Source organism: Dipodomys ordii, unplaced genomic scaffold (assembly GCF_000151885.1).
Source record: "Dipodomys ordii isolate 6190 unplaced genomic scaffold, Dord_2.0 Scaffold133, whole genome shotgun sequence".
NCBI classification, from domain to species: domain Eukaryota; kingdom Metazoa; phylum Chordata; class Mammalia; order Rodentia; family Heteromyidae; genus Dipodomys; species Dipodomys ordii.
Window position 1 is genome coordinate 1055441 of NW_012267349.1, and position 27220 is coordinate 1082660.

At 38.0% G+C, this 27220-nt stretch overlaps 1 protein-coding gene across 3 annotated transcripts in view; it reads right to left on the bottom strand.

Moving 5' to 3' along the window:
- Nckap5 (NCK-associated protein 5) overlaps positions 1 to 27220 on the bottom strand; it is an 824710-nt gene that overhangs the window by 128555 nt on the left and 668935 nt on the right. For 2 of the 3 annotated variants that reach the window (XM_013030809.1, XM_013030808.1), the window contains exon 10: positions 801 to 902. The exons of the other annotated variant lie outside the window; for it this stretch is intronic. In XM_013030809.1, the coding sequence (XP_012886263.1) occupies positions 801 to 902 (102 nt within the window). The remainder of the gene's footprint in view (positions 1 to 800; positions 903 to 27220) is intronic. 3 annotated transcript variants of the gene reach the window in all.

Consider the following 27220-nt stretch of genomic DNA (forward strand, 5'->3'; position numbering starts at 1 on the left):
AATTTAAAAGTTATAATTTTAGTATACACACACACACACACACACACACACACACACACACACACACACACACACACACATATATATATATATATGAGAGAGAGAGAGAGAGAGAGAGAGAGAGAGAGAGAACAAAGCCAGGAATTGAGTAAATCTTTCACATATAAAAGATTCCTGACATGTATGCCAGATTATAGGTTAGGCTAGATGCCATTAGGTTTTTATGGCTGTAAGTGGCAGCATTCCCCTGAAAGTTCCTTCCAACCTGACTCAAGAATATTTACCTTTAATACAGAATAGTATTTTTCTTTATGTACTTATATGGCTGTTGTGTTCTTTTCAAGTTACTCTATGTCCATGAGAGTTAAAAGTCATACTGGTTAAAGTTTTGTCAAATAAGCACAAAGATAACCTCAACTAAAGGGGAAAAATGAAGAGCCCATGAATTTTTAAAAGTTCATACATAATATATCATAAAAGTAGTATGAATAATATGGGACATGGGCTTTAATAAAAAGCTCCTTGACCATTTCTCAGGGATGCTGAGATGTAATCAATACCTAAAAAGGTATCCTGGGGGCAAAGCCAAGATTTATGACATTTTTGCCTAGAGTGACACTTTCTGCTTACTATATCAGCTGGAGGACATGTTATTGAATTTCAGAGAACACAAGAAAAAAAGGAATTTCTCTCTGCCTGACAATACTTCAAGGATGCACTTTATGGTTCACTTGTGACATCATATTTGATGGGAAGAAAACAGCCTAAACAAGTGCTCCAAAGACAACAGGGAAACTCACATGCAGCTCAGCATCAGTTCCAGACTGGGTCAGACTTTGGCTTCTTTCCACCTCTGAAAGCAAATCTCCAGACGAAAGATCTAAGATTCGCGAGTGAAGTTTCTAGTGAAAACCAAGCAGAAATATCAAATAGAGATACTTCGTTTCAAGTATCTGGCTTTGGTTAAACCTCTTAAGAGTTTACATTTCCAGATCACAAAACACATAATACAAATAATACACCCACATATATTTATATAGATATATATGTATATACAAATATATGTAAACGTACATATAAATGTGTGTATATGTACAAAATTACATTCTATAAACAATAATCACATATTTGTAGACTGTCAATTTTCTTGAGAAAGTAAGTAGTAGGAAAAAATAAGTAGTAGTTGGGAGAGAAGTGACAAGGAAAGTACTAATACCCCAATATACTTATGGATTAGTGTAAAAATAAATTTTGTATATTCTCATTAAAAAATCTGTCACCAAGTTAACCTCATGATATTGAGCAGTGGTTAAAAATCTGAGCAAATAATTATAAAAGTGACCTTATTTCTATACAGTTCGGATCTAGTGAAATTATCCCTTGGACACATTTTAACTCAAAGTCATTAGCATCATCTGTTAGGAACAATTAATGTGAATAGAAAATAATTACATCAGGGATCTGGGGGCTTGGAAGATTTTATGCATTAATATTTATTCGATTATATACTGAATTCTTTATTTCAGTTTTGCTTGGGAGGCCTGCTAAGACTGGGACATTTCACTATATTAATCTTTATTCTAATTACAAAGACTTTTCTGTAGACTTTAAATTTGATTTGTTTAATTGCAAATACAATAAAAACCTGTGATTTATGAGTAGTGTTTGTGACATTAAAAAATGTCTCTTGTACCATACTTGGTCTTGGTTACAACTTCTATGACTTGAGACATTAGGAAATCTAATCAAGTAAGTAAATACTGTGAATAAGAAAGCCTTTACAATCTTTGAAAAGTTTTCCTACATTTTTTTTCCATATTGGAAAGAACCTTCTGTCTAATGATGTGGATCCTAGAAATATTTTAGTCTTTGCCATCAAGAGATATTGAATCACCTTAGAATGCAAGGGTGACCACACTTGCCTTATTGTCCCAGTAGGTCAACCACCCTTGTCATTTCAAATAAAGTGAATCACAGTCCTTCTATTCCCCAATTGGATCCCTTTAGGTTGAGTTCTTGTGAGCCCCCCACAGTTGGTTAGTTGGTCCCTCAACAAACATGGCTTTAGTACCTACTGAAGGGGGCAGGCTGTGATTTTTTGATAGTGACAGTCTCACTCTCTCTTCTATAAGACTGTTGCTCTTCATCTTTCTCATTTGGAATTTTTATTTTCTGGTTTAGGTAGATTATTTCCCTTTTTTATTGGAGCTTCATATCCTCATTTGTCTCATACCTGTACCCTTTCTTCTCTCAGTCCATGTGTTTGTGGAGGTATTATCATGAGACAGAATAAATCCAAAGTCAGCTGCCTACTAGTTTAAATTCTAATTTCTCCAAGATAGCTATGATCCCAGTAGATAAATAGAACAGAACTTCATTTTTATTCTGGACAATTTTTTTTATAATCCCTACCTCAAGATCTCTCTGGAATTTGAGTCTCCTGAGGAAAAACATAGAGCTTTTCTCATTGCTTAATTTTCAAGACCTCTCATAGTCTTTTATACTTAGTAGGTACCCTGTTAATGCTTGGTGCAGACTATAAAGAAAAGTCTTTCGATCACCCCCATCTATAGGTTTTAAAGGTTGAGAGAGTGCCAAAAGAATTATAATTTTAAGACCTAAGAATACATTTATCAATATGCAAACAGTAGAAGTAGTTATGGGAAATGACATTCAACAAAAGAAATGATGGTTTTGAGTGGTATATCATGTGATTTGGGAGAAGAGTCCTTTATAGATTAGATATCTGACTTTTTATTCAGTTCATGATTGTACTTCACCATTTCTTCTCAGATATGATGTCACTCTAGTGCTTACTGCATGAATATGTGTATGCAAAATCTTACCTTTCTAAATGGTGTTCTGTTTCACTAGTTTTTACCCAGTTACTCAGTTCTCTCCCTTGAAATAGGTAAAGTCTATGTAGAAGACAGCAAGATCTTGGACAATGGGGTCAGGAAACCTGAGTTTCAGTCCTGTTTAAGGCACAGGTTTTACAAAATCTATCTTTCATCTATTATAAAAGGCTGGATCCAATCACAGATAGGAAAAGGCATTGCCATCAGAAGAACAGGCAGTAAAGAAGATACAATGTTGATCCATATACCAAGATAATGCCATGATTTAGGTTAGTGGGAGGTAGATCCAAGTACAATCACTTGCTGTATTGTTTCCATATATGTGAAGCAAACACAAAATGAGAGAAAAAGAAAATCTATTAAGGCTCTAGGAAAGAAAAGGGTAGGTAAATATCTTTTTACAAAAATCTCCTTAGATAACCACAGAAGTTCTGAAGTCCACAGATGTGTAAATTTGTCCAAAAGCTTTATAATTTCCAATTTATAAATGTATATGTGAAAATATGTTCTTATAAACAAGCATGTAAATATATGCATATACCAGATAGCTTTTCAGACCCCTACTATGATGACATCTGCGCTTAATTCTGACTTCAGTGAGAAGTAAGTACAATTAGTGTACATGGGGAATTCAATTAAAGTCATTGCCAAAGCGACAGCAAAGCAAAGTGCCACAATCCTTTCAGAGGAGCCTACTGGTGAAGTGGGACACACTTCCATACCTATGAACTATAGTTCACGCTCACAGTAGAGTCCATCTGGATAAAATCTCTTACCTGAACTATTTTGAATTACAATTACTTAACCCAAAAATCCAGAAGAACCTGGATACCAGCCTGTTTTGCTTTCAGTATGAATGCAATACCACTCAGAAAAGGTTTGAAACTGACTTTTCATCATCTGCACCATGATCTCAGAAACTGAAATACAACTTGGCTGGTTTTGGAAATAGACTGGTGGCCTCACAAATCTCCAGACTAGAGAAGTGAGATCCTTATGTTTAAAGGATTCTTTCAGGTGACAATCTCATTCTACCTTCTTTCCAGATTAGTTTCATTATCTCAAGAGTGCTCCTCTTAGCCAGACGCTGGTGGCTCACACCTGTAACTCTAGCTACTTAGGAGGCTAAGATATGAGGTTTATGGTTCAAAGCTAGCTCAAGCAGGAAAGTCTCTGAGATTCTTTTTTTTCCTTTTTTTATTGTGAAAATACTGTACAGAGGGGTTATAATTACATGGGCAAGATAGTGAGTACATTTCTTATCAAGCATTGTAGCCTCCTCCTTTGTTTACCCTTCCCCTCCCTTCCCACAAACTACCCAGGAAAGGCTAGAAGTGGCAGTGGCTCAAGTTGTAGAGTTCTGGCCTTGAGCAAAAGAAGCTCAAGGATAGGGTGTAGGCCCTAAGTTCAAGCCCAAGGACTGGTACAAAATAATCTTAAAAAAATAAACCTCTTGTCCTTATCACTTTTACTTATCTTTCCTTATTTAACATACCTTCCCATGCTCCTGTCAATCTAACAAAACCCTGCTTATTATTTGTGACTGCACTAGAATTTTATCTGAAGGCTACTCATCTTCTGTAGCCAGTGTAGATTCACTGCCATGATGGATTATATTATCTCTTCATATTGGCCCTTTGTCTTATGAGCAACATCATTGAATTGGGGCCATTCTTATAACAGTTCTTGATATAGGTTCTACTTTCCTACAAATGAGTAGTTCCGCAAAAAGACAGGTTAACCACTACATTTCTGTTTGGCTCTGTGTCTGGGGAGGGCTGGATGTCATGGAATAGCCACCATCCTTCTGGACACCCTGATAAATCTTAATTCCTATCTTCCTCTCCAGGTAGAGATGGTCAGGTGACATGGACCATGGAATGGAAGCTATCCTTCATAGTCAGGCAAGGAACATCCTACATAGTTCTCCACATTCTTTTCCTTCAACTGCTTGATGTATTAGCCAATTCAGCATAGCAATCTTGTCAAAGCTGGATGCAACCCGATGAAACAAATTTGCATTCTTGAATCTCCAATTTCAAGAGAGCCCCTGTGGGATCCAAAATACTTCTTTTGGACTTTACATGAGGAACAAATGAACTTGTACATAGCTACTGAGTTTGAGGCTAATTCATGTGGGATTTATCTGTTACCATAGCAAACACTGACCTGTCTGATACTGCCCTGTTCTGAGATAGGCATTCTGAAGCATATAGAGTAGTCACTCAATGCATATGTGCATTTTATGTACAGATATTTGGACATAAAGACATATTCATATAGGTGTATGTGTGCACTCATTTATGCATGAAAGCATTATACACATGTCACCAAACTAAAAGATCTGGTTCCTGCACTGGAGGTTTCAGTTTCATGGAGATAGTGCTAAACACTACGGAGGAACAAGGATGAGAGATTGCTTGAAGATCTAAAGTATACCTCAATTTGTAGTCAGGGTGCAGCCTTCATACCAGTATAGAAAACCAAGTCAGCTGGTACCCATGCCACCCACACATGGCGGCGGTATTATTTGGGGTGGGTGGGATTAACTAGTCCCCAGTCATCATTTGTAAATATCCTCTTCCACAATCTATACCAAGGACTGGTTATCCTTTATCTGGTCTGATGCAGCTGGAGTGGCTCCTTCAGAGTATCAGTGACTAATTGCACAGCTGGGTAGTTAATAGTGACAATGGAGAACGGAGACTTAGGTGGGCTCTGACTTTTTGAGCTGGAGTCCAGAGTTTTCCATTACTTTTCTTCCTTTATTCACTGTAGTGCTATTCTCTAGTGCTCAGTGAGGGGTGCTGTATTTATTAGATTCTGCCTGTACATTTTGACTCAGTATGTGCTGGTGTCTTCACATTAAGGCAGAGATTGTGAAGGCCAGGAAGACATGGGGACTTTGTTAATGGTACAAGATGAGGCAAAAATGACAACACAGATCTTTATCTAAGAAGTTCAGAGAGTTTAGGAAATCCTGCTTAAACATACCAAATAACTGCTCAGCTGATGCACAGTTTTTGTGTTTTCTATTATACTTCTTAAAGTGTGGAAAAGAATGTGTGAATTTTTCCATATCGGGTTTCAGAAGTTATTAGCTCAGCTTCAAAAGTCAAGAAGAAAGGACCAAAGAGATCATTGAACCATGACTCCTTTCTTGTTTTCTTGAGAGAATTAATCTAACATCATAAGCATGCACAGAATCATTCTCTCCTTTATTAAAAGACAATTATCTGTACAGTTATGAGAATAAATACAGCCTGAGTCTGATTCATAGACTCCACCAACACGAGCACCTTATGTTTGACAACAGAGGAGGAATGAAAATTCATGGTTTTAATCAGATCTCTTTCAATACTTTGATTTACTTAATCTTGGTCCATACTTTAACTGTTTCATATTCATCAAAGTTACTTTCTGTCTTCTTGTGGAAAAAGTATCTCAGTTGGTGGGGTAGGCTTGATGACCACAGTTCTTTATTATTTTCTGTTTTATTTGGAAGGTAATTCTTCTTACTCCTGTATGATCTAGTGTTAATCACACTTCCCCTACCTTTATCCTGAATTCTGTCCTCAGTGCTATTCCCTCTAAAGTATTTTTTCTGGTCACAGAAGTTTAGTGTAGGAAATTTAGAGAGTTGTTGGAGGAATTTTTACTAGGGTGCCAACTCACAAGTGTTTCACTATTTACAACACAGCCCACAGGAGTGGGCCAGCAATTGTTTCGGGTCCCTCACTTCTGTAGACTGTCTTGTTTTGCTGAGCTCTGCTGCTCTCTTCCCTCTGACCAGGCCTTGTTTAGAAATCACATCTGTGGTCTAGATCCTGGGATGATTTCTGAGATGAAACACTTATTGGGTTTTCTATCTATCTATAGTTTTGATTTAAATAAGTCTGTTTTTACTCCAGAGAACAATCCTTTCTTTCTTTCTTTCTTTTTTTGGTCAGTCATGGGGCCTGAACTCTGGGCCTGGGCACTGTCCCTCAGCTCTTCAGCTCAAGGCTAGCACTCTACCTCTTGAGCCATAGCACCATTTCTAGCTTTTTTTTCTGCTTATGTGGTGCTAAGGAATCGAACCCAGGGCCTCATGCATGCAAGGCAAGCACTTTACTACTGAGCCACCTTCCCAGCCCCAGAGAACAATTCTAATTTACAGCTTCCAGAAGATTCTCAGGGCCCCTGCTCTTCCTTCAACTTAGTACTTGGTTGACTCGTAGCCAGCCCAGTGGGTTATACCCTTTAATCCAACTGCAAGAGAGGTTACTAACTTCTTTTGGTTTCCTATATTCTATTACAGGAGTAGGAAGCAGCTGTGGTAGATGCAGTATATGATTAAGAGAAGTGTTTAAAATATGGTTCCGAATCAGACATAAGGTAGAAAAGCTTTGTTCCTTCTGTTAAGTAATAAGGCAATTTTCATGGGTATGCATAAGAATGGCTAAAAGTAAGTTCAAGGAAATTACCCAAAATAGCTCAGTCTGATGAACATAATTCTCTATGGAACATTTACTAACCAAACAATCTTCCCTCCTCCAAAACCTTCTAAAGTTTTATCTTACATATTACATTTATAGAAATGTGACTTTTCATCAACCCTTCCAAACCCTATTACGAACAACTGGGACAGATCCCTGGGTTTGCATTTCACAGGTTTCATTCTAACCCATTAAGTATTTATTGTAAAACTGAATATTACATGACTGCATATTACATAACTAAGTATTATATGGCCATTTCATAAATTCACAAAAAATTTGAGCCTAGGACAAACTCCTTCTTGGATAAAAGATGTTGTTTAATTAATCATGTCATTGTTTCCATTTTGCGATCCAAAGATAAAACAAAATATCTGCATCGAGCCATTTTGCTGATGGTAGGCAAAGAGTATGCCTTTTGAATGTTCTTCCAGAAGAAGCTGGAAAATAAGTCCATCATAGTTTTTATCACTTCAGGGTCTGAAAGTTTTGTAACTACATTTCCATCCATAGCATTCCTTGCCACAATCATTTTCTCTGAAAACTTTTTAACTTGCTTTGGGAATCAACCTTTAGGTGCATTCTGTCTCACTTGGTATGGTACCTTAGAAAAATGGCACGAGTCTGCATGCTATTGTCTATGTTTCTGGGATCCAAGGTTAAAAGATGCTTTTTAAAACAATTGTTTCACAGCTATATTCAAAACACTCTTCAAGGGTCCTGGCTACCATGACAATGGACGGTTGCCTAAGGGAGTAGCACTTGGTTTGGTGACTAGGAAGTTTATCTGGGTCTCTGCAGCAGATTGATGGCTACAGCATCTCATACCCATCCTATCTGCCACAATTCCATTAGCAGTGCCCTGAAGACCCTCAGGGTGAGGAGCAGTGGGAAGGACAGATGAAGATAGACAGGACACTTTCCCTCTGGAGGCCCCACTAGAATGAACAGGATGGGGAAGCTCTTATGAATTATCTACTGTGTACAGAATCCTGATTATAAACTATGAGAGACTTCCAAAAACTCATTAGTAGAGCTTATGAGATCATCGAGGAGCCCAATCACACACAGGAAGGAAAGACTCTGAGAGTTCTTCAGGTAGAAAATGCTTTAGAAGAGATCTTGGAAGAGTAATATAGAGTTGTTTCCTTTTGCTTTCATGAAAATGAAGAAATTAGAAGAAAAACAACTTCAAATGTGGCAGAGGTTGAATCAGTATATTGAAAAATCAGTGAAATATTAGCAGATAATATTTTGTGTAATAACTGTTAGAGGAAGAGGGACTCTGGTTTCTGTAAGAAGTCCCTTAACAGGAAAATAACTGAAGAGGGAGAAATCAGACACAGGTTTAGGGCTTCCTCAGCTGGTCAATCAGACCTGTGGGCAGAACGCTCACCTTAGAGTGACTCAGACTTGCTTGCCAGTCCTGAGACTTCCAAAGATCCCTTTTGTCTATTTCTATGAATTCAACCCAGGGAGGAAGTGATTCAGCACAGCCTGAGCCTATTCTGAGATCTAAGAGATACAGAAGTGCCTGAAATTTCCATTTTTATCACTAATTACTTTAACAGGTTCTTTTAATAAATGCTTTCCCAATGCCCCCGCTGTTTTGTAAAATTATCTACACTGCTTTTTTACATTTTTAATCAACTTCTAGTTTTGAAATGCCATGACTTTCTGAAGCTTTTTGCATTTCACATTCAAGGGAGCAAATTTTCCATTTGATTTCATTGAAGTAAAGAGATTAGAAGGAATAAAAACACAGTTGACTCGTTTTTTGTCCCTAGCCCTACTGGAAACTGTACTGAGAGTCACTGGAGTTTAATGTACCATTTATTAAGAAGAAATGGGAAGAAATGAATTATTTCTTGCTCTGTGGGGAAAAGAGATTGTGTGAAGCTCCTTTTCCTGAGTTTATCTCATGAATCTTCACATTACTGCATGGAAGAAAGCTGCTATATTAAATCTTAGGTAGGAAGTACTCAAGATGGTAGTAGCAGCTGAGGAAGGTATCCCAAGTTACAAAACTATGTATGCTCCAGGAAGCAGTGTAACTGCCCATATCTCCACATGTGCTCCCTTCTAGGCCCACCTTTCCCACAACATTCTGTTTGCTTTTACCACAAGGAAATGAATTGATACTCTCCTTGGCTTTTGTTGGAGGGGGGGGCAGTCTTGGGGCTAGGCCTGGGCCCTGTCCCTGTGTTTTTGTTCAAGGCTAGTGCTCTACAATGGATTTTTAGTGATTATTGTAAGAGTCTTATGGACTTTCTTGCCTAGGCTGACTTTGAACCACTATCCTCTGATCTCAGCCTCCTGAAGTAGCTAGGATTATAAGTGTAAGCCCTTGGTCCCTGGATTTCATTAGCTTTTACAAATCAAGTTCTACTATGGATGTTTGCTTTCCCTAAGTACTAAGTCCACAATCCAAGGCCATTCCCATCAGATGAACTATGTTGTCATGGTGATTCACCTGCATAGGCTCTTCTTCAGGGGCAGATAATTGGGAAAGAAAGAATAATAATAACCTCAACAATAATAGCTATGTACTTTTTTTGAGCTCTTTTTAGCACTGTGTTTCATCAAGATCCACAATAAAGACTGGTATGATCATCCTTATGTTACAGATGAAGAAACTGAGATGGAGAATTAATCACTTAAGGTTACATAAATATTATTTGACCCCACAAACAGTCTGACTGCAGAATTCCTGCTTTTAATTCTACCCAATTAAATTTGGCTAATGATGGTCTGTCATAGACAATTTACTAAAACAACAATATAAATGTATTAGACAAAGAAATGGACTGGATAGAATATAAAATAAAAAAGCCATCTTCCATTACAATATCTCTTTGCTTGCTGGACTCACACATTTATTAAAAGTATGTCCCTTGTTAGTATTTTATTATCCTTAGTGTTGCTGTTACGATTATTGCACATCATTGTTTTATTCTTTGATGTCTGCAGTCTTTCTAAGGAAGATTTTGATTAAAATCTTGACTAAACTGAAACTAAGCTGAATAAGAGCAAACACTTAACTTACTATGTGTCAGGTACTGTGCTAAGTACATAGGTTTATGCTTATTCAGACTTTAAAGTCCAATTATGAGTAAAAACTACCAGCATCTCCATTTCTTTGGTGAGAAAAATTTTAAAAAACAAGGGAGGTAATGGGTAAGTAATTTTCTGGGTCAGGATTAGAGATGAATACAGATTTAGGACTGTCGTATAGCACTTCAAGCTCTGTCACTATGTTGTCTTAACCATGTTTAACATGGAGGGATATGAAGAATAAATGAGTCTGTCATCTGGTGTTCATAGAAGAGCAAGCTAGCCAGACTCCCTTGATTCAGAATGTCCCAAGAGGCCATACAGGGGGCTTCTTTATGGCTTTTTCTTTAGGAAAGTATAGCTAACTATCAGCCCACCTGGGATTTAAAATAAAAAAGATTGCTTAGGTGAGGGGGCTCCCCAAGTCCATTCAGCTACAATAACAATTACCATAAAAGCTGCAGTTTATAAACAACCAACATTTAGTTCTGGAGGCAGAGAAGCCTGAGATCAATGTGGCCACAGATGCAATGTTTGGTGAGAACCTACTTTCCTACTAACAGGATACCACTTCCCGATGCCCTCAAAAGTAGAAGGAATAATTTCAGCTCTCTGGGAACTCTTTTATAAAGACACTAACCTATAGGTGAGGGCTCTATTATGATCCAATCACTATGTGATACCATCATATTAGGGCCAGGATTTCAATATACATTTTGATTCAGATGATATGAATCAGATCATAGCAGGGACCCAAAGAAGAAATAAAGATTTGAGTGGACAGAGCCTATGAAAAGGTCCAGAGATAAGAAGAAAGTAACATTTTTCTGCAAAAAAAATCAGTAAGACCACAAAGGTGAATTCAAGAAAAATGAGCAGATAGATTGCTGCCATCATACAAGAATATGATGCCAGGCCACTGAATGAGCAAGTCTAGTGAAGAGCCAGCACTGAATCTATACCACTCTTGCTAAATATTATGCTTTCTCTACCATTCCTTTGCCCAATGTTTTCCTACTGATGAGGCTGACTATAGACCTCCCTTACCAGAAGTAAAGGTCTAAAAGGGTAGTTAATAGAGGGTTCCAACTGTAACTGCTGATCCTGAAGACATGCAGGGGGATCACGTCTTTAATGCCAAAGTCCCATGTGTTATTCAGATGGTCAGCAAGAAACCAGATCCCAAGGCAGGGGCAGAAGTTGGTCTAAGTGCATTAAAAGAGAGAAGGTAAAGATATTTTCCAAAAAAGTATCTTTTAGGAAAAACCTAAGAGACTTTGAATATCTTCCATTACAAAGAAATGATCAGTGTTTGAGTAGAGATATAGGTTTGCTCTGATTTGAACATTAAACAATGTTTATCTGTATCAAAACATCATATGACACTCTAGAAATACTGCCAAATTTAATGCATCCATTAGAAATATGCAGGTGTTTGTGAAATGGCAATTCCTTTGTACAACTACTTAAAAATAATTTTTGACAAGGAAAACAAATATCCAGGAAAAAAATGCCAAAAGGAAAAGAGGGAGTAGAAGAAAGACAGACAGAAAGAGGGAGAAAGAGAGAGAGAGAGAGAGAGAGAATTCATACCTAGGCCATGTTCTATTCTTATTACAAAGAAAATATATTAAACTAAAATGATTATCACTTAAAATTAGAAAATAGCTATCTCTAAGGAAGGGTAGAAATGCTTTCCTAGTGTTCCAGAGAGCTGGAAAAAATATTATGTAGAATTATTTATAAGATGGGCTACTCCTTACATTATTAAAGGAAATATTAGAAGAGATGAAATTCTGTTCGCTGATTACATAGCCACTGGGACCTCCACAGGCACCTGACTGCAGGGGATGGGAGAAGGAAGAGCCAGGCTGATGAAAATGACTTTTGTCACGTGCACTCATTTGCATGTCCTGGTTTCTTTAGGATAAGTTGTTGGGGTCTCATGCAATAGCTGTGCAAATGCCTGGTATCAATGTACTTTCTATTTGAATGTTCAGTGAAAGCCCACTGTCTCCTTTGCCTTGATAATGAGCACTGTATTGTACATTGTCATGGTTCCAGTCTTAATTTTTGGGTTTGCTTTATTGAATTTGTTCTAAAAATCTACATCACGGCCTCACCATAGTTTTGTTTCCAAAGTTTTTTGTTTTGAATCCACGGTTCCTTTGCATGATGGTAAGTAATGCCTCATGGTATTATAAACAAGTAGCTGAAAATTGTTATTTATGTGGCTGCCTAATAGCAATTTGAAATAGAGGGGCTAAAATTACTAGCCTACAATATTGTTCTACATTAACAGTGGGAAGGGTAATATGTAAAGCAGACATTAAAGGATTAGTTGTAAAATACATTTCCTTGGGCTAAATCATTTCTTGGCAAATGGCAGTTTGCAGCTCTTATATGGGATTCGTCAAGTCAAGTGGACTGATTTGTATTTTTCTACTATTTGCTAAATGCATTCTATACTTAAACTTCAATTTTGTAATTTTTTTCAGGTATGTTAGGGGAAAATATTAAAAACAGAATCTGAGATAGAAAATGACACCCACCTTTCAAATGAAAACTGCTCTGGTTTCCCTAAAAAGTACAAGGATGTGCTCTGACAGGGATCTGCATGAGAGACTCAGGAGTTACAGCTGCCCCTGAGAACTCGGAAAATAGGCAAATCCTCCACAAGAAATAAAACAAGGCTCTGCTGTTTTAGCTGCAGAATCTACAAACATATAACAATTTGTTCTCATTGAGCATGACTTTAGTCAACACTGAATCAGGGAACAAGGCATGGAAAAAGAAGTTGAAAGGGAAATTCCTAGTCAGATATTTGATGCATCAACATAAATAACATAATTTCTCGGCTTTCTTCTGGGACAGTTGCCAGTTACCATCATCCTAAAATTATTCCATCTTTACAAATCCCTAAAGATTTCTTAATTTTCCTAAACTGCTTGATGGAAATGGTCCTCAAAGATGTACAATAATCTTTATCTGAGCTTTCCTTTTATTTTGTATCATGCCCAGTACTTCTAACCTTAGAAAATACCAGAAGTGAATTCTTAGTTTTCGAATAAGAATTGGTTCTTTTTTTTGGGGGGGGGGTCCGGTCGTGGGGCCTGAACTCTGGGCCTAGGTGCTGTCCCTCAGCTCTTCAGCTCAAGGCTAGCACTCTAGCACTTGAACCACAGCGTCACTTCTGGCTTTTTTCTTTTTTTGCTTATGTGGTGCTGAGGAATCGAACCCAGGGTCTCATGCATGCAAGGCAAGTGCTCTACCACTGAGCCACCTTCCCAGCCCCAAGAATTGGTACTTGATCTATAAATAACCATTACAAAGAAATAAGCACTATAGAGGCTATCGAGAAAAGAAGCTGCTCTTAGACTTACTTGAACTATGAGAATGTCAAATTCTCAAAAAACAATTATGATTATAAAATTAATTGTGATTATAAAATTTTGCATTCAACACTTGAGAGTGGTCAGCTGATTTGAAAAGCAACACTTTTTTTTCATGCTGTGGGAAGAACACTGTACATGTTTTTGCTCAGATGCGCCACGTGAATAATCCCAAGATTCTCAAATATATATATATATATATAAATCTTCATTGGATTTTCAGCTATTTGAAACTGAATGATAAATTCCTTTTCATAAACCCATTTTTACATATCAGGACCTAATGAAATAAGATGCCCTCTTACTTGAGTGCATAACAATTTAGTGATTCTGGAAAATGTGAATCACTTATTCAAAAAGACAATGATGAAGTGTCAGAAGACATCACTCAGTACATTGTCTCACCAAGCTGTTCACTGAAGCAAAATCTAGATCTACAGGCAAGTTTATTGCACGACTAAAACACCTCTGTTAACTGAAATCCAGTGGCTACAAAATCAGCTTTTCAATATTCAGAGGAAGTTTTGGACTTAGCTTCACAAATCAGCTAAGTGACCATTTGCTATATCCATAACCGTGGAGGGGAGGGAGACACATGGCCCCAGGTATCATAATTTTGAGTTTAAATCCTGGCTTTGTGTAATTAGGACAAGTCACTTTATCTCTTGAGTTTTTGTTTCCTCTGGGGATAATAACAACAATACCAACTCACAGGAGCTTATTGAAGACATGAAGCTGGAGAAGGAACTCTGGAATTCATAAGGTTGAGATGAGGATTCAATTAGTTACAGTGCTTGGGGCATATTGGATGCTTGAAAAATGTTAGCTATTTTCAAGACAGGGGACATAATTTGTGGGACCCAGTGCAGGGAGCCCTTTGTAAAGAAGATATTAAGAATTTCATGACAGTAACAGCAAAGCATTAAATCAAGGACTGGACCTTCCTAGGTTCCTGTGGGGCACTACAGGCTGTACCTCCATGAATCTAGACTTGGCTATTAACCTATCTGCTTTTTATTACTTCCAGAGTGCTATCTCATAATCAACAAAGGATATAGTTACACTCCCTTTGCTAAGTTTACAGTCTAAGTATAGACTTCTGAGTTTTAACATAATTTTCAGTAACAGAGTAGCCTGCTTTGTTAGTATTTTTACCCATTTACACTCAACTAGTGACAGAACCAAATATATGACTGCTATCATATGGCCCACAGCAGGACCTAAAACAGTTTCCCAACAGAAGAAGCATCTCTGTGGAGGAATTCTCCTGTTGATGACAAGGTCCAAAAAGGGGTCTGCAACAGGGTGCCCAGCTAAGGTAGAACAAATACCAACAGCAAGGGAAAGGGCAGGGAGTATTCCAGAGGAGGGCATGTTGGCCAGTACTAAATCTCAGATGCTTCATAGTCAGAACATCAGGAGTGACTGGCTCTTCGTACCTGTCTGTTTTAGTGGATTTCCTACACTGGCCCTACAACAGGGCTGGATGATGAGACTTCCTAGACAGGAAGTATGGGAAGAATCCTATACTGGTCTGAACATTGGCTTCTCTGCCAAGATAGTGCCAGAGAAAGTGAACAGAGCCAGTGTCTGTGGGTAGTCACACCCACCTGACTTTACTTCCCTGATCTTTAGCAGCTCCTCAAGCTGTAAAACCTCTCAATTTTCCAGATCCTGAAGCTGGCTTGGTGTTACTTGTTTAGTTGCTACCTGTGATTCCTAACATGGCAAAGTTAGAATCAGTTAAACCCTGGGCACAGATAATCAGTGAACATATAAAATGGTAAGTGAAGACTTAAGGATTCTACCCCATCTAGCCTTTCCTGACACATCTCTGAGAACTGAAGCGTCCTTTTGCCGCAGCTCTATGAAGACAAGGCCTCTCAAAGACACAAATAAATAAAAGCATTAACTTTCTCCTGGCCCTCTCCTTGATCTGTACTAACCATAATTACGATGTACAATTACGGAAAGATATACTGCCATCGCCTAATATTGGCAATACCTATGGTATGATATGCAAGTCCTTTGATTATTCTCTTACTCATTTTACCCAAGATAAACTGTTTCATGTGGCACCAATGTGTTCAGGAGCCTTTTGTTGGTCAGTGGAGTGATAGTAAGAGTTTTATATTCCTTTTCACATTTAGTTCTTGAATCTGTCACTAGACTTCAGAATCATCTGAAGGAATTAGGCAGTTCTCCATACGATCTCATTATTGACATTTATGTTGATCGATGTTGGCTCTTACAGAATTGGAATCTGCAGATCAATTCCCTTATTAGATTCTTTCTCACTGCTGCCATAATCATTTTATCACACTGGCTGCTGCTATCAAAAGCTGCTTTATCACTATGTAATGGGACAAGGGAAATCAGGTCCTGTAGTATGTTACAAGAAATAAAAAGTTTCCTGCTTTTAAATCTCATTTTTTCTCAGGATTTAAGAAATTCTCATTTTTTTCTCAGGATTTAAGAAATTCTCTGGTAATTACACTTGTATAGAGGTTAATTTGAACTTATTCTCCCTTAAAACTGTTCCACGGGAAAAACAATATTGAATCCTAAAGAAAATGTTCATAATATTCCTTGAAATCATTTTGCCTTTTTTTTTCCCCCAGAGAGCTTCAGATGTCAGATTATAAAATAATTACTACCCATGTGGTGACCTTGGCCAGCACAGAGCTGAAGTAATGTTAGTGTCTTTGGTAGAGTCCCAACTAGCTCTGCATAAACGAGGAGAAACAAACCCTCCAACTCTGCTGCTAGCCCACTAGAATGGGTAATGGGTCTACAAAGAGTACAGTGTAGTATCTCTATAGGAGCTACCCCTTCCCCTGTGAGCCCAACTTAAGACACAAGGTCTACTAAGAAATGGGCAGGAATGACGTCTAATATGAACTATATTTACACAAATAATTTGTAAGAGAAAATATTAAACTTTTTATGAGAGAGCTAAGACAAATAGCTGTTCTTTCATTTATATAGACTAGTGATTTCTAGGAAACAGATACTTGGGATGTGTTTTTGTTAAACATGAAATGGGTTTGGTATAGAATTTAGGGTGTCTTTAGTTTCCCTAAACTTGAAATAAAATGCAACATACCTCCTAGTTATATATCAGACTTGATGGTATAAATTTGTGATTTTTGTCTCCAAAAGAAATCACACAATCACATTCTCCAACAGAATCATATCGTGAAACATTTTAATCTAAATACTTCTATGTATTGTCTATATGCCACATTATTTAAAAGTTATATTGGATTTTCCTCTTTAAGCTTACACTTTAGAAACCAGACACAATATACAGACTTCAATATACAGACAGCTCTCTATATGCATGGGATATACATTCACAGATTTAACCAACCATGGATGGAAAGAATTGGAAAAAAAAAAACATTGCTTTTGTACTGAAAATGTAATGACTTTTTTCCCTTTTCATTATTCCCTGAATACAAAAATATTTATTTACATAGGGTTGGCATTATGTTAGATATTATAAGTAATCTAGACATGGTTTAAAGAGTAGAAGAGGATGTGTGTAGGTTATATGCAAATACAATGCCATTTTATAGAAAGGACTTGAGCATCTGTGTACTTTAGAATCTGCAGGGAGTCTTGGAACCAGTCCTCTGTGGGATATCTAAGGAAGACTGTAATTGCTTTCCTTCATAATCCTGTGCCTTTTATTTATGCATTTTAATGCATCTTTCTGAGAAAGGGAACATAGGCTTATTTGATCTTAAAAAATGGTCCATGATTAAGAACTGCTTATAAGCATCACCATCTCACATGGTGATGCTGACTTTGAAAGCATGTGGACTAAGTCAGCCCAAGTCAGGCCATTTACTTTCAGAAACTGTAGGCACCCACCCTGGTTAAGCAGGAAACTTAATGTGAATTTGAATCTCCACGGAAATAGATTAGCTTTCTTTGCATTGACAAGGTGAGCACTACAGCTATGAATGTTATGTATTGTTGCAATCTATAGCTTAATGACATTTTGGCCCTGTGGTAGGCTCACAGGGAAACTACCTTCAAACTGCAAAAGGCCATTAAAACATGTGCAGATGTCTGGAAAATTAATACCATTATCTGCCTCTCATCCCTTGCCTGTAGGAGGTAAAGAAGAGACAAGATTTGGGGAAGATATTAGAGATCAATACATAAAGCAACAAGCTGTCCCTCCAGCAAGAAACAGTGGTGACAAGCAAGAAATGTGGCTTTTGAAGAGACTTTCTTATTAGATTTTTTTGTTAAGTCATTCACTCAAACTGTTAAAATTTTAAAGAAAGAATAAGAACATGATAGAATGTGCAATGAGGAGACATAGATCAGTTTCCGCTACCTTGCTTTAATTTAGACATTCAAGGCCCCCAACTCTCAAGAGCAGAGTCATTCACTCCTTCACACACAAAACCTGATTTTGTCAAGGTTAATATTGAGCAAGCGAAAGTCTCTGTTTGAAAGCATTTTGCATTTTGAAAGACAAGCTACATTCTGTAAAATTGTTGGCACAGGGAGATAGTCTCAGAGGTAGTTCCAATCCTCTGTAAAGTTTCTAGAACATAGAATCTCTTCTTCATTCATTTTCTTTTCAACAGATTTTATTCTGTAACTATCTCAGATACCCAATTAAGATTTGAAATCAAGATATTTCTTCTTAAAAATGGGTGAATGGTGAAGTTTTATGTTCTTATGAAAGGGTCTTTTTTCTGAGAAAGTTCTTCAATATAAAAGAGAGCAGTAAAAGAAAATGTTCTAAAGTTATTTTGTGGTATTTTATAGATGGAAACAGTAACCATCCTGTATATACCTTTATCTGATTTAGGGGAGGGAAAAGGAAAATCAAAATAGTAAGATAAAGGACAAAGGGTAACCCAATGTAACAACAATACCTCACAAGACACTATGTTGGAAACGAACTTTACAATTTGAGGGGTGGGGTAGGATTGGGGGAAAGACTAGTGGGAGAAAAACAAGGGAGGGGGTAACAATGTTTGACAATAAATGTACTCATTACCTTACTTATGTAACTGTAACCCCTCCGTACATCACTTGTACAACAAGAAAAGAAAACAAACAAGTAACAACAACAACAAAAATTTCTTTTAAATTCAAGAATAACAAAGACTATGTTAGTCAGAATTGTATGTAACTTTACAAACACAGTCTCTTAAACACACGTTGGATTTTTTTATGTCATGCAATAAGAAGTTCAGAGAAGAGTGGTCACTCAAATTTCAGGTTTATTACTGCATCATAACTTTGTTTAACCTGATACAGCAAGGCGGCATCCTATGTCAGTAACTAAGTACCAAAAAGTAAAGTAAGGGGCTGGGAAGGTGGCTCAGTGGTGGAGTGCTTGCCTTGCATGAATGAGGCCCTGGGTTTGATTCCTCAGCACCACATAAGCAAAAATAGCCAGAAATGTTGCTGTGGCTCAAGTGGTAGAGCGCTAGCCTTGAGCTGAAGAGCTTAGGGACAGCAGCCAGGCCCAGAGTTCAGGCCCCACAACAGACAAAAAAAAAAAAAAGAAAAAAAGAAAAGAAAACAAAAATAAAGTCATAGGTTAGAAATCTCTGAATCATGTTTTGGTTTTGGAGGAGTGGCTGTGGATAATGCATTCTTTCAGATGAGATGTTTTCTTTTAAAGGTCTTGAATAGATGATGATTATCAAAGGTTCCCATTTAGCAACAAGCTCAATAATAAATAGAAATAATAAATAGAAGGCATGATTTGCAGTGACTTAAGCATCTAAGGTCTTGTAATTCTTTCACAGTAAAATGCACACAAGTAGGCAGTCCACTCTAGTTGAGTGGATATTTTTTTCTTCTTTCTGTTTTGCCCTGTCATCTTTTTGTGAGGCTTGTCCCAAGATTGCTGCTTCACATCCTGATATTGTCTCTACCTTCAAGTTAGAAGATGTAAGCATGAATGGGGAATAATTGTCATTGTTACTGTGTCTGTTTCTTTGGGAGAAGCAAAAAGCTTTTCCATAAATTCCAAATAGGGACTGGGAATGTGGCTTAGTGGTGGAGTGCTTGCCTAGCATGCATGAAGCCCTAGGTTTGATTCCTCAGTGCCACATAAACAGAAAAAGCTGGAAGTGGCGCTGTGACTCATGGTACAGTGCTAGCCTTGAATACAGAGAGGCTCAGGGATGGTGCCCAGGCCTGAGTTTCAAGCTACAATACTAGCAAATTTTTTTCTAAATAGCATATTCGCACTTAGGTTTCATAGACTACCACCAGCTTTATGTGGACAGTCCTAGAAGAAAGGAAAACTAGGAAGGTAAGGTATTTGGATCTCTAGGCTCTGAAGTAAACAAAAAAAGGAAGGTATTGATTGCCCATTGCAGTCATGTGAATGCTGCCTGTGAAAGACTAGTTTTCTTTCTCCCTGGGAGCATGTCTTTTTGCATTTCCCTCTCATTATGGTTAGGTGTAGACATATGGCTAGTTCAGCACAATGAACTGGAATAGAATATTTCAGACCACAGTACATTCAATATGGAAGGACATCCTCCAATCTTCATACTTGTCCAGAACTCTTTTCTTCCTGACCTGGTAGCTGCCCATGTGTGAGATGTTAGCTGGTCCATCATCAGGTGTCCTGAGTGCTTATGATATACAGTGCTCACTTGCTAACTGGGTAAAGATACAGAGCAGGGTCAAGAAATAAATCTTTGAGTGCAAAGCCATTAAGCGTTTTTGGTTGGTTGTTACCACACATAGCTGTGACTGACTGACTCAATGAGTCAACTTTCATGTCTGCCAGAAAAAGTACATTTGAGTGATAAAAGCACTCTCAGACAGTCTCAGGGCCCCCTGAGCTGATTTCAGTGGGAAGATATCCTGAAGCCAACTTCCTCAATTGCAAGTGTACTTAGGAGGACTCTAATTCATAATGTTATGCTGTCCTTGCACCGCCCATGGGACACAGACAAATTATCCCTCTCTCCTGTGTCTCTACATAGGTGAGTGGCTAATGAAACATAGCGTGTTCAAGGTAAGCCACCAAATTTAATATGAACTTCCAGGATGACCATCTACAATAATTTAATGCATGATAATGAGGGATGACATCGTTTGTGACAAACCTAGTTAATGATAGTGCTCACATCTCTCAGTTGTCCAATCTGCCCTTAGAGGATGGGGCGGGGGGGGGGGAGAGGGAGGAAAGCTGTAGAGGAAGGGGAGATGATGAAGTTAAGCCATTAGTAGCCTCTTCAGTTACATTAAGTACCTGATTCTATCTCTAAGTATAGCATTTCACATCCTCAGCAAAGTCAATAGGAATTCATTCAATAGTGACAGGGCTTTCACATGAGGAACACGAAGCTACCAGTATCAAAGCACTGTAACAGAGGGCAAGTCATACTGGAGAGGAAAGAGAACATTAATAGAATTCAATATAAAGGTGATGATTACTTGCCCGGTGCCTTTATGCTTCACTGTTACATTTTATTTTGAAATCATCCCTCGTCTCAGAGTAGGATGGAGAAAGTGAGCCATATGGACTGATGCTAGAAAAATGGTTAGTTTCCCCAACAGATGGTAATAAAGAATCTTACACAGTATTCTTATGTTTTGTGCAAAATGTCATGTAACATAACGTTAGTTAGGTTCAGATGGCTGGAAACACATTGAAACTAGGGACACTGGTCTCCCTTATTTGCAATAACTAGTATATGTCTGAGAAAAACAGAAAAGGTCAGATAAAATGATGTTAGGCAAAATGAACCCAAGATAAGGACACAAGTGTTTTTTTTCTTTCTTGCTATTGTTTCTAATATATTTATAAGGTAATTATTTTGTTGCTTTGTATGTCCCTCTCCCACGGTATAACCCCTGCTTTCACTGTATTTGATGTTGGTATAATTTGGGGAGAGGAAGGGAAAAAGCAAATCGTTTAAATAGGGATACAGGTGGACCCTTTGGAAGAATGAGATGTACAAGATGCTATGTCCTAAAACAAACTTTACAACTTTGGCGGGGGTGGGGGGTGAGGAGTGGTGGGGTGAGGGTAGGAAGTGGGGGGAGTGTAGTCATGGAGATGGGAGGGAAGGGATGGTAAGGGAAAAACAAAGGAGGAGGCAACAATGCTTGATAAGAAATGTAGTCATTACCTTGCTCATGTAATTGTAACCCCTCTGTATGGTATTTTCACAATAAAAAAAACTTATTTTTAAAAAAGACTACAATTACTACTTCAGTTCCTTCTAAGTAATGATGTTCCCTCACTTGCAAAGGGTGAAGTCCAATATGGAAATAGCCATGGAAAAACAGAACACAACCTGCACATAGTGCTGTACTTTCATGGAGTTTTTAATTGCTCATGTAATAAAAGATATGAGACAACTAATCCCCTCCTTTTTAAAAATTATAGATTGCTTTACTCTTTCGAAATGTGTGCTCAACTCATTTTTTTTGTGGTTGTCATTTTTGTTCAGAGTATCTTTTTGTTGTTGTTGTTCAGTTGTGGGGCTTGAACTCTGGGCCTGGGTGCTGTCCCTGAGCTCTTCAGCTCAAGGCAAGCACTCTACCTGAGCCACAGCATCACTTCTGGTTTTCTAATGGCTTATTGATATAAGAGTCTCATGGATGTTTCTGCCTGGGCTGGCTTTGAACCACGATCTTCAGATCTCAGCCTCCTGAGTAGCAAGGATTACAGGCATGAGCCACTGACACCCAGCTGGGGTATCAATTTTTAAAGCAAAAATAAACATTACATATTCAGGAACATTAATAATAACAGTTATAGTTTCTTTTATAGATTTCATTTTGTTTCTACACTATCAGAAACAGCATAAATCCTTTAAAACTGAATCATTTAATTTTATGTATTCTTTTGGTATTTCATTTGGGAGTTATGGGGTGTGAAATATGAACCATGATGAGAAAACAATTAGCCAGCACACCTGTTGTTTATGCATATAATACTCAGGAAGGGCTTCTGGAGCTGTTATTCCACAGCACGGTGTCAACTGTGAGGCCATCAGAGATGATCCAATGTTATCAGATTAGACTTTTATTTGTGTTACATGTTTTGTGCTTTGCCCTGAGTTTAGAGTAATAATTGGATCTCAAGTCCAAATCATGTTTGTAACCCATAATAGCAATTTAGTTGTGAGATTTTTCAGGTTTAATGAAAAATTAAAGTTGAAGTTTGCTATTGAAATGATAAAAAGTGACAGAGCTGTAAGTGCCTATTATGCTTCAAGAATTAAATCTACAAAGCTAGCTACTCAGGGGCTGAGACTTGAGGATCTTGGTTTGAAGCCAGCCCCAGCAGGAAAGTCCATGAGACTATCTCCAATTAAATACCAGACAACAGGAAATGGCACTGTGGCTCAAATGGTAGAGTGCTAGCCTTGAGCGAAAGAGCTCAGAGACATTTTTCAGGCCCTGAGTTCAAGCTGTATGACCCACAAAACAAAAAAAAAAGAAAAAAAATCTCTACAGAGATTAAAAAGTGGGGGATAGAATGTGATGGATTCCTTCAGAATACAGAAGAAGAAGAAACATTCTTTTTTGCTACCTTTTCATGAACAGAATGTGGTAAGGGAAAGAAGAGATTGTTGCTTTTCAAATTTAACTTCTGCTTGAAAAATTGAATTGAGGACTATGGAGCTAATTAAAAAAACCCAAAAACCTATAATTGCTGAGTTTGGGTCAGCAGTCTGATGTGCTAACAGTGGGTAGAGGTCTGGGAGTGCTTTTCTTATAATGGTGGGTTTCAACCTATGAGAACTCATGCCCATTGCAAACAAATGCCTGGTAGTTTCTTACTTTATGTCTACTATGGATGTTTATAGGTGTAAGCTATGTATATTCAGAAAATATTAATTTAGTAGGACTGCCTGCTCTCTTGAAAGTGTAGACTATTGGAGGCTCCTACCAACTAATCAACACAAAGTAACTACAGTGTTTGCATAATAGGATACAAGTTCTATATGCCTTCTTTCCTTCTGAAAAGCCAGGATGTTGGCCTGTGCAAGTAAAGGAAGCTGTTATAACCAGTCAACAGCTTAGTCAATGGGCCAATGAGAATCCTGGTAGACAACATTTTATGCATGCTGTCAAATTCATTGTAACCCTGTATGGAGTGTCCTTTTGGAAGTGTGAAACTAGTCTCTCGTAGATTTTGCTTCATGCACTTCTTTCCTAGTTGGATTTTCTGAGCCCAGCTATGTAACTACATCCTGAGTCTTGGCTATTCTCTTAGCAAATCATTAAACTTGTGAGACTCTTGGTACAAATAACATATATCATTTCACAGAATATAATTCATAAACTCATAGGAAAGGGAAAATTGACATCTAGTTTATCATATAACTACTCTGTTCAATTTGAAAATGTTCAAGCAGACCTCATCTACATGACATTATGCAATCAGACATATACACCACAGAACCAATGTGACAGCCATAAATATAGATCCTTATAGTTTTCTGCTGCTGGTTTCTCACATGGAATTAGCACAGTTAAAGTCAACCATATACTTTCCTGCAACAGCCAACAATTCTTACTACAATTATAAATAAAACAAAATTCAATTTTTCCTTTTAAAAAGTCTGAGAAAATATAGGTAATACTGAAAGCATACCAAATTTCACACAGACACACACACACACACACACACACACACACACACACACACACACACAGAGGATTTTTTTTTGTAAGAGGTTTGGGGCTCAAAGTCAGGCCTGGATGCTGTCCTTTACCTCTTTTACTCAAGGCTGATGCTCTACCACTTGAGCCATAGCTGTACTTCTGGCTTTTTGCTGGTTAATTGGAGGTAAGTGTAAAGATAAGTGTAAAGTCTCACTGACTTCCCTGCTCTGTCTGGTTTTGAAGCGGGATCCTCGGATCTCATTCTCCTTGATAACTAAGTGTCAGACACTGATGTCCATCCCAAATGTATTTTTGAGTTTCCACATAAAATGGTGTCGAGCCCTCTTCTCAAATAATCATTCACATACATGAAGGTCTGGTGAGTCCTTGCTTCAATGAAGCACAGGACAGTTTGTTGGAAGGCACTAGGTCTCATGACCTTGTCTGTTGCCTACAAAACACTAGTGGTGCTTCCCAAACATTACCTGCACTACAACACATCCCTGCTGTCCCCTTCAATCAACAGAACAGCCCTATTTAGAAGCACTGGTCTTTTAAGAACACACAGATGAGGTCTGAGGAGCCAGAAATGAGGCTTATGGCACATTTCTAGTCTGCATCTTAGAGACAACTGGAATTACTAGCATCCAATAATAAAACAGTAGAAAGTGGGAGCTTTCCTAAAGCTGAGGGCAGACTCCGATTATGGGTTGTCCAACAAACCTTCTGTAAGAATTTGTAATGCAGTTGGTGCTGGACACTATGCCCAAGTAAAAGGTAAGAGCAGGGGATTGGGAAGAGCTGTTGCTCAAATGTAGGGCTGATCCTACATTCTGGGTATCCACAGAGGAACGGGTAGATAGAGGAAATAACAGGGACTGAGAGAGAGATGTGGTGGCTTCCCTTCCAATTTTCCTGAGTAGCTAGGATTCCAGGTGTGAGGCAGCAGTGCCCAGCTGTTTCCAATTCTTACAGGTTCCCAGGGGAGGCTTCTTCTAATGGTTCAGGGGAATCTTTGATGCGGAGACACTTTTGAAAGCTCTTCTCTAGAAAATCAACAAGATCATACCTATCACTAGCTTTACTTTATAGCGACTGTTATACATGTAAGATGAATTTATTTGTTTCATCTGGTACTGAGGTTCCCAATTTTTCAGGGCTTTATACATTTTATGACTAGAGATGTTGATTTCCTTTTTCCCAGACTACCACACTCTAAAATACAACCAGTAAAAACAAAACCCAAACTATCTGTTCTTACACAGACTCACTTGGGATTTTTCCCTCTCAACCAAAATAGAAGAGCATTCCTAATGTTGGGGTTTTACTACTGTAAAATCAGGATATGTATTTTAAGTTATCTAAGGTTGGTATCTAAATTTATTTTCAGTTATCTAACCTTTGCCTCATTAATACTAAATGGAAAAAGGAATAATTAAGAAGTTTAAAATTGCTTGCTGTTCTGAATAGCATGAAGAACTCTCATACCATCTCTCCATCCACATGGGACACAAGTTGTACAAGGTGATCATGTTGTATGCACTACCCAACTGTCAATCACTTAGACTGACTATACTATTGAGCCTGTGTTCAAATCATCCTTATTGTATGCACATAGTCATGTCCATAGAGTGCCAAAATAGTGCATGTAACTCTGGTTAGTTAGGCGGCAGCAATCTGGATAAAGACGGTTCTAGGCTAAGCCCAACCTCCTCCTCCCCAAAAATCCCCTTACCAAAAAATGAGATTGTTTCTGAAAGAAAATGATCTCAGGAACATGGCATTTGTGGTAGAAGTAGTATCTAGCAAGATACAGCTTTAAATTCAAACCGCAGTAATGATAAAGGAGCCTGGGGATGAGGAATAAACCTCTTATGCATAAACAGGAGAGGAGACCATATTGCAAAGGGGGAAACTGTCACATTTCTGACATTTGTAAGAAACAGGTATATAGGTATAGTCATAAAAACTAATTACAACTCCAACAGTGAAAATGAGCATATTCTGTGTGACAGAGATGGCCCAACTTCTTGTTATTTTAATTTTCCAAATTTCCCTGTGAAGTATATTGTGATTGTTCCCATTGCCAAATTAGCCTCATTTTATAGATGAGGATGATGGCAAAGAAAGATAAAATAAATATAACTTGCTCAAGATTGAAAACTTAGTATTGCTCCACAGTATGTATTGTACTTTTATGACATGAAATGTGATTCCAAAAGTAGCTATAATCACACTAGAAAAGTTTACAGATCAAGAAAATGTGATCTATCGATCTACTTATCTAACTATCTGAATTTTACTCATCCATGAGGAAAAATGGTATTATGTCTTTTGCAAAGAAAATGGATGGACCTAGGAAAAATATTAAGAAAAGTAAGTTATTCTCAGAAAAACAAAGGACACATTTTTTCTATTAGATGTGCAAGTTAGATTTAAATTATAAATATGCATGTAAATATATACAGGTTCATATGCATACATTTACAAACATATGAAAGTTTGGTGGAGGTGGGGGAGGATCGGGTTGGGGGAGGGGAGGCATATGGGAAGGGATGGGAAGGGGAATTAACGAGGAGGCAACAATGCTTGATAAGAAATGTACTCGTTGGGCTGGGAAGGTGGCTCAGTGGTAGAGTGCTTGCCTTGCAGGCATGAGGCCCTGGATTCGATTCCTCAGCACTACATAAGCAAAAAGCTGGAAGTGGTGCTGTGGCTCAAGTGGTAGAACGCTAGCCTTGAGCTGAAGATCTGAGGGACAGTGCCCAGGCCCAGAGTTCAGGCCCCACGACCGGACCTTCCCCCCCCC